The sequence below is a fragment of the Mus musculus genome, chromosome 2 (genome assembly GCF_000001635.26).
Source record: "Mus musculus strain C57BL/6J chromosome 2, GRCm38.p6 C57BL/6J".
In the NCBI taxonomy this organism is placed as follows: domain Eukaryota; kingdom Metazoa; phylum Chordata; class Mammalia; order Rodentia; family Muridae; genus Mus; species Mus musculus.
In genome coordinates this window covers 59794144-59810566 of record NC_000068.7, presented here as the reverse complement: position 1 = coordinate 59810566, position 16423 = coordinate 59794144, and the positions used below count along the sequence as shown (strand labels likewise).

At 47.4% G+C, this 16423-nt stretch overlaps 1 protein-coding gene across 14 annotated transcripts in view; it reads right to left on the bottom strand.

Moving 5' to 3' along the window:
• The window catches only part of Tanc1 (tetratricopeptide repeat, ankyrin repeat and coiled-coil containing 1), a 234393-nt gene that overhangs the window by 35647 nt on the left and 182323 nt on the right, over positions 1-16423 (bottom strand). For all 14 annotated transcript variants that reach the window (XM_017319203.2, XM_030251967.1, XM_017319205.2 and 11 more), the window contains 5 exons: positions 14541-14772; positions 12815-12981; positions 10389-10996; positions 4183-4291; positions 2878-3000 (listed from right to left, as the gene is read on the bottom strand). In XM_017319203.2, coding sequence (XP_017174692.1) covers positions 2878-3000; positions 4183-4291; positions 10389-10996; positions 12815-12981; positions 14541-14772 — 1239 coding nt within the window. The remainder of the gene's footprint in view (positions 1-2877; positions 3001-4182; positions 4292-10388; positions 10997-12814; positions 12982-14540; positions 14773-16423) is intronic.

The window sequence follows — 16423 nt, the reverse complement described above, 5'->3', positions numbered from 1 at the left end:
CCAAGTGGCAAGGCCACCTAGCAACTTATGGAGACACAGGAGGGTAGTGAAGCGCCCCTGACAATGAGGACCCGGAGAAGCACCAGCCAACTCAAGCTTACAGAAGCAGGGACATTGAAAAGTCTGTCCTCCTTGATTGTGGCCCGAGGTACAACCTCCCTGAGCCCAGCCAAGGAAAGTCAGGCCACGTCGCTGCTTTTTTATACCTGGTCTCCTCTCCTTTCAGGAGAGAAAAACATCAGAAGCCAAATGCTCCCAGATCTATGGGCAGGGGCTGGCACCAGCCATATGACAACACTTGAGGCAAGAACCAGCTGGGCAGGAGCCTGGAGGCTCGTGTGGCAAGGATCCCAGTGGGCCACGCAGGCACAGGCTGCCATGACCCTGGCCACAGGGCTAGCCATCACCAGCATGCTTCCGAAATTACCAAGCCCTCATTTCGGAGCAAGTCATTTTAATTTGCCAAAGTGGCAAACTGCAATTATTTTCAAAATGACATTCATTCCTGTATGACAACAGTTAATACTCTCTAAAAACAGTTCCTTAATTGCATGCATAATTTTAAATTACTGTAATTTGTTCAATATTCTGTGAAAACCGTTTTCCCCCTCATCAAAGACTTACAAAGACAAAACAGGAAGATAATGAAGGGACTTGAGAATTTCAGAGCCAAGCTGGGTAAATCTGGGGATGGTGCAGAGGTAGGTAACACTGGAATCTTATAAACTAAAAACGAACACCTCAAAATAGCTAGTGTGTTCCGAGGAAAGCAGGCAGCCTAGCGAGGAAGGCCTTTTAATCCAGTCTTGAAAACCCGTGTTCAAGAGAGTGTGACATTTCCCATCCACCCTTCTCCACACTTACAGCCTATGTAAATAAATGTCTATCCCCATGAATTCATTAAAGTATGGAGGGCAGGTGCTGCCAGCCTACTCCTTCTGTTCTTTTATAATTTACTAATTTTACAGATAAGCCAAAAGCTTGCTAGACTCAGAAAGAGGACCAATGTTATAGTCACTTAAACCTGATTTCTTTTTTTTTAATTAGATATTTTCTTTATTTACATTTCAAATGCTATCCCGAAAGTTCCCTATACTCTCCCCACACCCTGCTCCCCTACCCACCCCCTCCCACTTCTTGGCCCTGACATTCCCCTGTACTGGGGCATATAAAGTTTGCAAGACCAAGGAGCCTCTCTTCCCAATGATAGCCAACTAGGCCATCTTCTGCTACATATGCAGCTAGAGATACGAGCTCCGGGGTACTGGTTAGTTCATGTTGTTGTTCCACCTATAGGGTTGCAGACCCCTTCAGCTGTTGGGTACTTTCTCTGGCTTCTCCATTGAGGGCCCTGTGTTCCATACATTAGATGACTGTGAGCATCCACCTCTGTATTTGCCAGGCACTGGCATAGCCTCACTCGAGACAGCTATATCAGGGTCCTTTCAGCAAAATCTTGCTTTAAACCTGATTTCTTATAAAATCCACGTGGAAAAAAATTCACAACACAACAACCTTTTCTTGATGTCTAAATTTAGAGTCATCCACTTTAGGAAAACCTCCATCTGGAAAGCAAGGGATACCTGGGACAAGGGACAGCAGTGTGAATCTGCATGCAAGGTTTAGTGAGGAAAAAGGCATTGAAAGCTACGAGCCTAAAGGGAGAGACTGTGTGCAGGGTCCCAAGGAGCACGGGTATATTGCAGCACACCAGGGTACCCAGATAAGGACAATGCTGAAGCTGCACAGCAGAGATTGGGAGGCCACAGGTAGCCTTTTTATCCCTACAAACCCTATCTGTATCCACCGAGAGGCAATAGACTCTCTTGGCAAGATCCTATGCCAGCAGTGTAGTGGGTGATCCTTCCAGACTCACCCACTGCTAGGTTCTCCCTGGTACCCCCGATCCTTGGACATGCATGTGATACCCCCACTTTTCAAACTCATCAGGGACAGGAAGAAGGCAGAGCACCCCAAAGCAATGGGGAAGGCTCCACAAGTCCACACTCCAGAGCCACAGCTGAGGGATGTGTCGAGGGTGCTGTGAGGAACAGCAGGCACGCCAGGGTTCAGGAGTGCTCCCATGTCTCCATCTCTGGTGCATGCAGCCCCTTTTCTGAGGTGAAGTGAATGCCAGGCCTCCCCTCCTCTCACAGGATGACCATGCTAAGCTTCCTCTGGGTTGCTGTGAGGGAGTGGGTACAATTATCACTTCACAGTGGTTGTCAGCACTCAGTCCACTGGGAAAGAGTTCCAGGTTTCTGCAGCAGGGCGTGTCAGGAGCTGGGGCTCGGCACTGCTGTGTGGCCTTAACCAGAAAGACCTGGCCTACGGTCTGATTTTGATTCTAAGACTGTATTGTACAATCTGGAAATGGGGAAGGAAAATCTGTCTGCAAAAGTACAGCAGGAATAGCCCGATTGGAAAGTCACTAACCACAGAACAAGACGTTCTCAGCTCTGCACGCAACCAACGGAACACTCTTTCCATTGCCAGAAGCATATGGTATGCGCTCCTGGAAGGAACCTGCAGATAGCTTCCTGTGACCCATCCTTTTGTGTCCTCAATGCTCAATTTCATATGATCCAGGAAGAGTTGAGTTGCTATAGTAATTTGGGACACCAAAAATCCAGTTTCCCTGCAAAGCTCTCTCTCTGACCTTTGGGAACCATCTCCCTTTCTGAAATGGTCTTGGGCTCACACAAAGGCCCCATCTACCCAGATCTTCCTGCAGCAGCAAAGCCGGACCTCTAGGGGGAAGTGTGTGTGATGAGGATGGGAAGACATCACCAGGAGAACCTCTGCCCTCTCAGGAGCCATGGTGGCAGGACTGGCAGAGGAGGAATAGGCCAGGTTCCTGTGCAGAGGGCTGCTCACCTTCACGTTGGGAGTATAGAGATTCCTGAGAGAGGCCAGGGCAGCAGACAGCCCCTCTGTGCTGTAACCGATCCACAGAGCCTGCAGATGGCTTGAGGAGACTCCAGTCTTCTTACTGAGGCCCTAGAAACGACCAAAGATAGACACCTGTGAGTGTCTCATCCCAGCTGAGCATCAGTTTGAAAGTGAGTCTGTCCAGCACACTGCAGATACTCCTCTGTACAGAGAGCAACTATACAAAAGGACACCTTGGTTGGTGAGCTATAATGGAAGATCAGGAGACCACAGGCCCTGTCAACTATATGCATACCTGAGAGAGGGAGGGAGAGGGAGAGAGAAGGAGAGACGGGGAGGGAGAGGGAGGAAGAGGTGAGGAAAAGGGGAGGGAGGGGAGAGAGAGAGAGAACGTGTGCATAAGGAGAAAGCTTCCTTTTGCAGAAGAAAACCAGAGGAATAATAAATAGTAAAGTTAGAGAGAACCACCATCTATAAGTCCTAGGCAGTGGCCTGTAAAGGTTGGTGGCATTCCAAAATAAGACACAAGCTTAGCGCTGTGTCTGCTGATGTAGAGTATTTTCACCATTCAAATCTTGGTACTTAGCAAGTGGAAAAACAAAACAAAACAACCAACCAAAACAAAAACTCCTCACACCCAGTAAAGGCTTTAGACCAGCAGTTCTCAACCTGTGGGTTGCAACCCTTTGGGGGGAGGGGGAGAAAATGTGGAATGACCCTTTTATAGGGGTTGCCTAAGATCATCAGAAAATGCAGATATTGTGCTGGAGAGATGGCTCAGTGGTTAAGAGCACTGACTGCTCTTCCAGAGGTCCTGAGTTCGATACCCAGCAACCACATGGTGGCTCACAACCATCTGTAATAAGATCTGATGCCCTCTTCTAGTGTGTCTGAAGTCAGCTACAGTGTACTCACATAAATTTAAAATAAAAAATGTAAATTTTTATACTTATACCAGTAGCAAAATTATAGTTATAAAGTTGTAACAAAAATCACTTTATGTTTGGGGGTCACCGCTCCATGAAAAACTGTATTAAAGGGTCACGGTATTAGGACGGTTGCGAACCACTGCTCTACACAGGAAATCTAGGGGGAAGGGGGACATATCACGCATCACTTTGAGACAAGGAGAGTCAGAGAACAGAGGCGATATGAAACTATATGCCCATGGATGGAGCTCTGGTTCTCTGACTTGTAATGCACAGTAGGGAATGGATGCAGGGCTCACAGACACTTCTGAGATGGCTCACAGACTGTCTAAAATCAAACCACAAACTCCCCACAACTCACCTTGAAAATGTGTGCCTTCAGGATGTGGTGGCCAAGCTCCATGGTCTGCTGGCGGTTCAGCTTGCTCTCCTGTCGAGAGAACATGAACGCCAGTAGAGCGTGTCCGTTCCTAGGACAAGAAACACAAAAGCTCATGACAAAAGATCCCATCCCTTCACACCACAGGCCCTCAGATAAGGACATCCCACTGTGCCCCTGAACTGTCATCTGTGGGAGGCAGCATGAGCTCAGAGAACATTCAGGCTGCTAACTCTTTATAAAGAGGGCAAACAATGATTATTCTGCAGTCATTTGCAGGGCCTCTTCTGGGGTTCCCTATCGGTAGGTGACCCTGATGCCTGACTTTCCAGAAACATCACTGCCTGCTCATCACATTCACTCTCTCACCACCTGGATTTCTGCTCAAGCCTGTCACACAAAAATGCAAACTGCATGGCATTAAGTCACAGCCAGAATCATGATGCCTACCAAGGGGCCCAATTCTAAGCAGATACACAAGGAAGAACTTACTGGATGAACATAGGGAAGGATGGAACACGATCCTCTGGCCTCAGGCCTCCCCCAACCTCACCTCACACCCCATTATCCCTAGTGGAGCATAACCAGCAGGAGACAGGTCTGGCCTTATGGGGGAAGGGAAGAAAAGGCAGGCTCTGCATAGCAACAGTTTCCGAGGAGTAGTGTAGAAGACTAGATGGAAGCCATGCATCTCAAACTCACACAGAACTGCCTGCCTCTGCCTCCTAAGTTATGACTGGGGTTAAAGGCACCCAACAGCCAGTTTGTACCAGGCTACAAAACTCAGTAGGTTTCTAGATACTAGTAACAAATCTGCTAAGAACCCAGGAAAAACAATTCCATTCACAGTTAGGAGGTGAGAGCCCTCTGCAATGAAAATTAAAAAGCATTGAAGAAAGAGACTTGAAGATAATAGAAAATGGATGTCCTACATTCCAAGACTGGCGATATACCACTGCTTAAATGGTCGAATTATTGAAAGGGATCTATATAGTCAATGCAAAATTCCCTATAAAATACCAATGGCATTCTTGACACAACTAGAAAAAGTAATCTTTAAGATTCATATGATAAAACAAAAATGTGGAAAATCCAAATACAATTCCGAGTAGAACGAACAATACTGGAGGTACAATATTTGATTTTAAAATATACTAGAGAGTCATAGTAACAAAAGCCAGGATGACATTGGAATAAAACCAGATCAATAGACCACTGGACCCAACCAGAGACCCTAGGAATAAACACTGTGACTATGGCCACCTGATTTTCCAGAAAAGGCCAAAAATGTGTGCTCAAAGAAAAGCAGATTCCTTAATTTATGATGCTGGAAAACATCCACGTGGTTTTCGTTTTTAAAATGGAACTATAGTGCTGGCAAGATGGCTCAGCGAGTAAGAATAACTGACTGCTCTTCCAAAGGTCCTGAGATCAATTCCCAGCAACCACATGGTGGCTCACCACGTGTCATGAGATCTGACATCCTCTTCTGGTGTGTCTGAAGACAGCTACAGTGTACTTATTTATAATAAATCTTTGGGCTGGAGCGAGCGGGGCTGACTGGAGTGAGCAGAGGTCCTAAATTCAATTCCCAACAACCACATGAAGGGTCACAACCATCTGTACAGCTACAGTGTAGTCATACAAAATAAATAAATAAATCTTTTTAAAAAATGGAACTATATACATGTCTCTGGTCCTACACAAAAGTTAATCTAACTGATTAGAGATCAATGTAAGATCTGAACATTTGAATCTTCTAAGAAAAACACTCTCAGATACCTACATTGGCAATGGCTTTCTGAATCAGAGTCCAATGTCTCCAGAAACAGCAGCAAGTAGCAAAGAGCAGACAGAGAGGACTGTGAGAAAGGAAAGGATTCCTGGGTGTGAGGAGACAGCCCACAGCATGGGATGATCCTTACCGGGTACTCAACCGAGAGAGGATTAACATCCAGAACGTATCAAGAACTCAAAAACATTCCACAAAAGAACAGGAAATCCAACCAGCGAAGTGAACAGACACTTCTCAAAAGGAGCATAAATGGCCAGCAATACGGAAAAAAAAGTTCACTTTTAGCCACTAGGGAAAGTCAAATAAAAATATACTGAGAAACTATCTCATGTCAGATGGCATTTACCATCAGGGAAACAAGGCTGCTGCTAAGGTTTGCTTGGTATAATGAATGCCTAGCATGCGTGAAGATCCTGGGTTCAATCCTCAGTGTGGCAGAGGAGATGGAGGGGCACACGTCTGTGGTTAAGGAGGATCTGATAGCAAAGTCATTCTTGATATTTAATGAGTTCAAGGCCTGCTGACCTAAGATACCTGAGACCTAGTTCCAAACAAAACAACAGCAATAATAGAACAATAAATGCTGGCCAAGAAGAGAGCCCTTACATATTTTGGAGGTTGTACAATGTAGGCTGTACAAGCCACCATACAAAGCAGCATGGGGGTTCCTCTGAAAACGCATTCCGGCATGTGTACCTTTAAGAATCAAAGTCAACATACACCTTCAGATCCAGTGCTTACCACCACACCCTTCCCAATAGCTAAGCTATGGAATGAATCAGCCTACATGAGGTACTAATAAGCTTATGAATGAAGGAGCATGGTGTATAACACGTAGAGTGGAGTACTGTCCGGCCACAAAGAAGAAAGAACTCAAGCTATTTACAGAAAAGAGGCTGGAACTGGAGTTCATCACGTTAAGTAAGTCGACTCAGAAGGACAAGTGTATGAGGCTTCTGTCATATGTGGCATCTAGAAGAAACCAGCATGAAATGGGGAGAAGGCCTCTTGGGGGTAAGGGAAGGGCAAAACTGGGTACTGGGAGGGACTGCATATAATGAAAACACCTTAAATACATATATGAAAGCGTACGATGAAACTAGTACTCTGTATAATTAATTACGCAGTTACAGATGGCCCCACTGTGGGCAACAAGCACAGACTTCAGTGGCCAGCCCAAGGGTTTCCAGGGCTCTCAGCATAGCACATGGCTTCCCACCTGTCCGAAGAAGTCCTATCACAGTTTCTGTGCAGTCCCCACACTGCATGCTACCAGGTCTGTCCATGCTCCACGCGCTCCACTTTAGATCCAGAAACCAAACTAAGCTATTTCCTTCACCCTCACGACCTTGTGAGCGTAATCATAGCCCGTCTGCTTACATGAGGAAATGGCCTCAACAGGTTAGGGACTTGTCCAAGATCAAATGACTAATAGCCAAGAGTGGGCAGTCTGCCAGACTCAAGAGCTTGGGCTTGTGGGAGAACAGCACTGGGTACCCCCTTCAGGAGGTACCCAACTGGAAGGGACATATATCACCATATTGAAATGAAAAACCCTGTAAAGAGGAGATGTGGTGAGAGAAACAGGAGGCAGCCCTGGCCTGAAACAATCCTACTTCCCTTCCTTTGAATGTCCGGTTCCTTTTCCTTGGGCAATACAGTCTCAGTGATGTTCCCTACAGGATCCCCGTTTCCTGCATTATTGAACCCAAGCCACAACTTCCCCTTTCTCCCCTGTGCCTCCTTACAACCCAGAAGATGGAGTCTCCTGAGGATGCAGGGCTAGTTTCTAATAGTCTCCTCCAAACCCTCATTGCCCTTAACCTCTCTCAGTATCTCCAACCCCCTTCCCTGCCACCCTCCTCTACATCCTGAGGCGCAGAGAGCTTTCCCCCTTCCCATGTCAAGTGGCCTCACCAAGTCACGCTACATTTCTGTCACTGATGTTCAATCTACCGACTTCTCCAACCCTGCCCCTTGAGAGAGGTTCTCCACAGGCTCCAACTGCTCTAAAGCAGCGCCACTTCTGACATGAGAAGACCTGATCCACAGCTCCTACCTTCCGACCACTTTCTCCCTCTGCCGGCTCAGCAGCCCCTAAGCCCTGTACCCTCCCACTCCTTCCCTCAGGCACCCTATTCTCCAGAACCTTCAAGAGTTCTCCAGGGATGACAGCTAAGAGGTCTTCTCTATCGTATTCTTCTGGTGGCTCGTCCCATTCTTCTACGCCATGACAGAGAGAGCTCCAGTCAAACTAGATGTATTATTGCCAGAACACACACTGTGCTGCTTCTGATGGCTCTCCCTGTCTGCAGTAGCTTGTTCTTCCTATTAATAATCTTATATCCTTTTCTTCTTCATGTTAACTGCACGGAGAAAATAGCCAGGACTGTTCTAGATCAAACAGTTCTAGATCAGGAATCCTTGGGAAAGGTTAAGGAGGTGAGAAACCCAGGCTACGGGGGTCAGGGATTCTAGCATCACACCGAGATTTAAAACTGCATATCTCCTTTTTTGTTTGTTTATTTTGGTTTTGTTTTTCTGGACATAAGTTTCTCTATGTAATCCTGGCTGTCCTGGAACTCTCCCTGCAGACCAGGCTGGCCTCAAGCTCACAGCGATCTGACTGCGTCTGCCTCCCAAGTGCTAGGATTAAGGGTGTGCACTTTGAGCTACCTGGCCTGTATATCCCCTTTTAGAAATGGTTGCCACAATCTTCGAGGCATCCTTGCAAAACGAAAGACAGAAAACACGTGACTGAAAAGAACAAAGCAGAGTGCATGAATGTACTTGATCTCAAACCCTAACACAAAGCTCTAGTTATCAAAGCAGCACGGTAGTAGCCTAGAAGCCCAGAGACCACTGGAATACAAGAGTAAACTCACATTCTTACAGCCAACTGACTTTCAACAAAAGTGATGCTAACATACAACGAAGAAAGAACTCTCTTTAGTTGAGCAGAAGAAGAAGCAAAACTGGGGCTGGAGAGATGGCTCAGTGGTTAAGAGCACTGTCTGTTCTTCCTGAGGTCCTGAGTTCAATCCCCAGCCACCACGTGGTGGTTCGCAACCACCTGTAACGGGATCTGATGCCCTCTTCTGGGCAGTCCGAGCACTCATATACATAAAATAAATAAATCTTTAAAAGAAAAGAGTATAAAACTGAACACATCTTTCACCACTTTAAAAAAAAAAAACTGGCTCAAAAGTAAAGACTTATGATGTAAGACTAAGCTGCAGAGTATAAGGAAAACAGGCAAACCTTGACGGCGTTAGAATGAACAAGGACTGCCCGGAAGAAGACTTCGAAATGGTTGGAAACAAAAGAAAACAGAAGTCGTACTGAGGAGAGCGAAGTCAGCGCAGGGACAGCCTATGAAATGGGTACATGCACGAGACGCTATCCTGAGGTCCTGGTGACTACTGTGTGTCTGTGGTTACTATTCCTGAAGCAGCCACCACACTCAGATATGCTTTGTGCTGAACTGTCACCTCCGTTTAAAATGCAGCGTCATTGATGACTACCCTCCAGCTACTTCCTGCTCTAACACCAGCCGTCCACACCCTGTGAGTCTCTCTCTCTCTTTCTCTCTACAAACCCAAACTGCAGCTCACCTTGCTCAGAAATGATCTCTGTAACTCGGTGAGCAATGTCATCACTCTCACTTTGGCACCTCTGGTGATCTGCTTTGAGTAGCCAACCTGTAGCTAAACCAGGTCTGAACGATAATAAACCCTGAGTCCAGTGTTACCTAAAGAAAGTGCACCACAGGCCTGCACTATACCCATCACTACAGGCCGGGAGGGTGGTGGCCACGTGGCCTCCCAGGTACTCACTGGCCACTTCGTATCCAGACCCAATCATCTGGCCCGGTGCCCACCAAAGTCCTGAGGAGACGGTCCAGCAGCTTGCCAGCCCATCACTAGAATAGGAGGCAAACCTGACCCAAAGAGCTGCTCAAGAGGGCAAAGATGCAGGCTAGACAGACAGAGGGCTTGAGAATGGCGGAGGCCAAAGGCACGAGCCTCTTGACCTCTCACCTACCTTGTACTAGGAGGCAAGCAAGCTTGTCTCCCACCTTCCTGTGGTTTGAGTTGTGAGAACTGTACCCTGCCTGGCCTTGTCTGTGAGGAGACAGCTAACTGGATTATAGGGCTCCCCTTTCTCCTCACACATCTGTGCTAAATGGCCAAGGGATAAGGTGCTATATGGCCAAGGGTAGTCAGGAAATGGTAGGGGATTAAGGATCTAAGACAGACACATTCCCCACACCCACCCCTTCCCTGGTCACAGGCAAGCTTGCTATTCCCTAAAGCAGAGACATATTACCCACGTATGGCCCTGCCATACTGGTGGGAGGAGTCAGGTCAAAGGAGGGAAGCGCCTGCCATACCTGGGCTCACACAGGAAGGCTGTGCTTTCGCCATCCGCTCTCCACACCAGCCACTCTCTGAAGGACGGGTGGCAGAACATGCGGGTTTTGTCCCTCCTCTTAATGAGGAAGCAAGAGAGGGCCTCCATCCTCTGCTGGAAGTCCTCCCAGCCCTGCTCGCCTTGGATGTGGCCGGCGTTGATAGCCTGAAATATCTGCTCATCCGTCATGGGGTGGAGGGACGCAAGAGCCACGTTCAAAATGGGAAGGGCCCGGTCAAAGGCAGACTGGGTCATGAACTTCATGTTACACTGCAGCAGATAGAGCTCGGACAGAGACACAGGCACCACCTTGTAGCTGGCACTCTTTATGACCAGGTGGCCCCGCTGGAAGAGGTCCAGCGTGAGCTTGAGGTACAGGTAGGAACCGAGGCTCCGCAGCACCAGATGGCTGCTGACTTTGCTGATGAGGGCGGCGTCGGCCTTGCCATTCAGGGAGATGTTGCTGAGGATGTCCTGGCTGCTGTGGACCCTGTGCTGGACGTAGGCGTGCAGGTCACTGTGAATGTCCTTGTTGTCTGGAAAGTCGTCTAGGGAAAGCTTGACAAATGGCAGTGCACTGATGATTTCCTAGGGGGGGGGCGGGAAACAAAACCTCGCAGTGTTAGTCCGCAGAGTTTCCCCTTTCCCTTTAAAGCAGGCTCGCTCGTTCCCTTTCAAGGAGGATTTTCATGGATTACGGGGACTCGCTGTTTTGTATTAAAACATGTAACAGGATGAGGTACAGATAAAAAGCTTAAGTGAAAGAAATCCCGATGCGAGATAGGATCTCCCCCAAAGCCCCCCCTGAGGACTCTGAGCCAAGTGAGCAAGGGAAAGGGGCCCAAGGAGACAGCAGCAACCAGGCCACACCAACAAAGGGGCAGCGAGACCCTGCAGGTGACCCGATGCCCATAACCCCTGAGCAGCTGGTTCCAGAACAAGGGTAGACACAAACCGTCACTGCACATCTAAGAGCACAGCCAGACACTGAGACAAGAAGTGCCCTCTCTGCGCCAGACACCAGGGCTGTGTAACCCTACCAGGAAACAGGAGACTTCCCGTTCCCCCGGTGTCCCCGGACACCAGGCAGCAAAAATCACTGCCTGCTCCAGTACGGCATGTTCTCATCTTAAAAGAATTTTAAGCATTCTTTTTAAAACAAATTATTTTGTTTTGTCTGCATGTCTGTGTCCCAAATGCATGCCTGGTACCCACGACAAGGGTGTTGGATGCCAGGGAAGTAGAGTTACGGTGGTTGTGAGCCGCCATACGGGTGCTAGAAATTGAACCCAAGTACTACAAAAGAGCAGCCCATGTTCTTCATCACCAAGCCATCTCTCCAGCCCCAAGCAAACTGTTGGTTGACTCTGACTTGCACAGGGTCACGGACGTGAGGGTCATCCCAGATAAGGTCCTAACCCCAAGAAACAATTTAACTTCTCACTAACATTTCTGAAGCCCATGCCCTTGAAGGTAGTAATGGCAGGAAAACAAACGGTAGTGAGCAGCCGCTTCCATTTTGCACGGAAGCTAACCTTAGCACTACAGCAGAGGGATACAGGAACCAGTTCAAGTTTTAGCCCAGCTGCTAGGTTATGCTTAATGAGGGAAATACGACTGAAAATGGATGACCCAAAGGGTCATAAAAATAAGCGTGCCATTTAAATGTAAGGTTTAATCGCAAGTTTTGTTTTTTTTTTTTAAATTAGGTATTTTCTTCATTTACATTTCCAGTGCTATCCCAAAAGCCCCCTATACCCTCCCCTCCCCTCCCCACCCACTTCTTGGCCCTGGTGTTCCCCTGTACTGAGGCATATAAAGTTTGCACCACCAATGGGCCTCTCTTTCCACTGATGGCTGACTAGGCCATCTTCTGATACATATGCAGCTAGAGACACAAGCCGGGGGTGGGGTGGGGGGTGGGTAACTGGTTAGTTCATATTGTTGTTCCACCTATAGGGTTGCAGATCCCTTTAGCTCCTTGGGTACTTTCTCTAGCTCCTCCATTGGGATAATCACAAGTTTTAATAAGAAAAAAAAAATGAGCATGACCACCCAGTTCCATGAAATGAAACAAGTCATAGCTATAACAAGCTGTCCCCACACCTAGAAGCTCCAGTAGATTGCTTGGCCAGAAACCTCGGCCAGCGCACACCTCACTACAGTAAGCCAGGCTTACACACTGTCATTTCAGAAGGACAGGGACAGCTCAATGCTGCTAGGATGCTTAGCTGACACTGTGACCGTCCTTGTCCCTACGGGACTCTCTGGACTACTTTTTCAAAGTCTCGATATTGGTTTTCAATTCAGTAGCCAAACGGACTTTAACTCTAGGCCAAAAGCGCTTGCCGCTGGATACTTCGGATGTGGGAACTTGGAAAGAGAAGGGGGGAAGTATTTTGTCACCTGAAAATTTGCTCTCACGGTCACGATCAACTTCAGCCAGGTGGGGAACTTAGGAATAATTTTGGTAATAAACGAAGACAGCGTATCTCCGTAATCAGGCTTATGAAACTCAGCTTCATTCAAGCCATCTATAAGGATGATATACTCCTCTTCTGGAATTTTTTGCTCTAAAAGATGAAATAATTTTTCCATATTAAGAAATTATACGTTTCTATAACATGGCACCACCCAGTGCATTTTAACACATAGCTTAAAGTGTTAGCAAAACCTAAAAAGGTTTACATATGGCAGGAGACATGTTTTCAACAAAGCATATTTTCTATTAAATTTATAATGAAAAACAGAGAACTGAGCCAAAATAAAATCAATTCTTACAAAACAGTTTTCAGAAACATATTGCATTACAGACATTAGCAGAATCTCAATCTTATATATAATATGGTTAGTCCTTCATAAACCTGGGTAGCCTGCAGCCAAAGTCACTGACATGCAGATCGCCTAAACCTGAAGAGACACCAGGCCCTTTGCTGGAACCCAACGCTCCCCCACTATCACCAAGACTGTGTGGTTGGACTCTCTCAGGGGTGAAGTGCTGCTTCACAGATGCCCAGAGCAGGTCCTTCATACAGCAGCCTAAAGCTAGTTTTCTATTTACAGCAACAGCTTTCTTCTGCTCAGGACACAGAGCAAGCATGACAGTCATTTCAGGCTCTTTTTCAGTATCTTTTAGCAGAAGATGCTTTGTAGACGGGTAACTCAAAAAAGGAGCAGGGTAAGGGATGGAGGCCTTATGGATCAATGATGCCACTGACAATCCTACTTGGGAAGGGGAAAGTGAGGGGTGGGGGTGGGGAGGAAAAACTAAATGTAAACTCCTAGAAACAGTATTAGGTTTAGATTTCAACTCATCTAATCGGGGGCTGGGGGATGGGGTGTGGTGGGAGAACACGTTGGAAGATTCCTAACATTGCACTGTTTCCTCCGAGGCCTGGAGTGTAGACTCTTCACTGTGTGCATTACCTACACGGGTTACTGTCATGGGGGAGACCAGATTATGCCTCTTTGAAATGTGGACAACTGTGATGGAAAAAACAAGGAAGGACGTTTGGGCAGCCCCTTGCCCACCCTTTTAGCTTACAGCCAGGAGAAGGGAAGAAGAGTGCGGGTCCGGGGCACTGGAGAAGCAGAGAAGTCTGGGTATCAAAGCTTACGAACTCCTTGCAACTAGCATTAATCTTCCCGTGGATTCATCTTCCCAGTGTCCTGCCTCTGAAGGCCCAAGCTGTTGCTGTTTTGTTTTGACATCTTACCACTCCCAAAAGTTACTGCCCTTTATTGAGGATCCTTCAGAAGGTAGAGCCTTAAAGCTCTCTTCTTAGTAACCATCCATAATCATGTACTGGAGGTACAGTACATGATTAATAAGCTCTCCTGGCTCTGTTATGTCTACCATTGGCTCATTTCGTAGACCAAGAGTCAAACCTTTGTAGGACAGTAAGTCTACTCTTCCCTACAGTTCCCTATAGTTCCAAGGCTTACTTAGAACTGCTCGGTTGCCGATTTCATCCACACAAGAGACGTTGCACTGGAAATGCCGCCCCCAGCGGACGGATGTGGTGGGATCAGATGTGTATTGAGTCACCCCAGGGCTAAGCTGACCACCCTTCTGAGGACCACTTGGGCATCGGCCTTTACTGGGAAGCACCCCAAGGCTTCTGGTAGGTACCGTTTCTTAGGCTTGTAAGTGGCTCCAGGACGCCCCTCTTGAAAGCAGCCACGGGATCCTGCACACAGGAGCGGAGGCTCAGCATGCTCTGCAGCTGGGGTTCCTTGATCAGAAGGTCTCTGTAGGCAGCCAGCTGGTGGGACCGGCACAGCAAAGCAGCAATGCTGTGCACAAACTCAGGTACCAGACATGTGTAAGTGTTGTCAGCCTGGCAGTAATGGTAGGCCACCACCTGTGGAGAGGCAGAGGCATCAGCACCAGCACCCTCCCACCTCTCCACAGCTCCTTCCATGAACTCAAATAGGAACGCAACTGATTCTTCCCGAGATAAGACACAGAGTGTGTCTGGTCCCTAGAACTGTGTTACTGACTAGCTTAATTGATACTTTTATTCTGTTCTTCATTGGTGTGATTTGCTAAGTTCTCAGCAGCGGATTAGTTGCAGGCACAAATCCACCTTGACTAACACAAAATTCAGGATGACTGTATTCTGTATTGAATGTAGATTAGTAAAAGTCATTTATAAAACCTAATGCTGGGCTGGCGAGATGGCTCAGTGGGTAAGAGCACTGACTGCTCTTCCGAGGGTCCTGAGTTCAAATCCCAGCAACCACATGGTTGCTTACAACCATCTGTAATGATATCTGACGCCCTCTTCAGGTGCGTCTCAAGACAGCTACAGTGTACTTATGTATAATAATAAATAAATCTTTGGGCCGGAGTGAGCAGGCTGACCAGAGTGAGCAGAGGTCCTAAAAATTCAATTCTGTACAGCTACTACAGTATACTCATATACATAAAATAAATAAATAAATCTTAAAAAATAAAAATAAAACCTAATGCCTAGCCTAGCTTAGAGCGCTTCCAAGCCAGCCATGTTCCCAATGCTGCCATCTGCCCTGAGTTTCCGTTCTCAAGAACAGCAGCACCCTGAGGGAACCCTCTGCCTATCCAAAAAGCACAGGATCAAGTTGGCAGCCAGGAAGCCAAGCTGTAAAGTCGCAGCTGCCGCTTCCTCCTGGCAGAAGTGGCTCTCACCTCCTCCCATCATCCACACTTCAAGGGATATTATAGAGACATTCAAAGGGATAGAGAAGCAATTACAAGATATGCACCTATTGCAGGGGCACGAGGGGAGGCAGGGAAGAGCTGCCAACAAGCAAGCTCCCTCCGTTAGACAGACTGGCAGCGGCAGCAGGTTGTTTGCTAGATACCTCTCCCACTTCTGCCCCAGTAGTGCCAGTAACAGAGCTCTTGTGCTCTACAGAAATAAATGAGGATGAAAGCAAGAACGTGAGTGAGAAGTGAGGGAGGGGTTTGAAGGACAGCATGCTCGGGTGAGGCACGCTGGGCTTTCTAGAGGGGTCCGAGTCTCCACCGACCAACCCAGCCAACCCCACAGAAGCTGCAGTGACAGGCCACAGACCACTGAGGCTTCAGTGTGTGACAGAGACCATGGATGCAAGGTAAACCATATCAACATGACAATGCAGTCTGAGACCTTCCAAGGAATCCTAAGAAGGCAAACTCTTAGCGAGAGAGTCAAGAGTATCTACATACGAAGCAGCTTTTCTTAGGGCAGTGGTTCTCAGCCTTCTTAACGCTGTGGCCATTTCATACAGTTTCTCGTGTTGTGCTGACCCCCAACCATAAAATTATTTTCATTGCTACTTCATAACTGTAATTCTGCTACTGTTTGGAGCTTGAGGTTTGCTGTGACCCAATGTCTTAGGCTAATTTAGAACTGTATTTTCTAGTGTAGATTAAATCTACCATTAGCCCTTAGAGAAAGGCTCACTGCCCTTCAACTTCTACATAAACAGAGAAGAGCAGAAACCTACATGAGGGCCCCCAAGCCCACGCCAATCATGGTAAGCTATCTG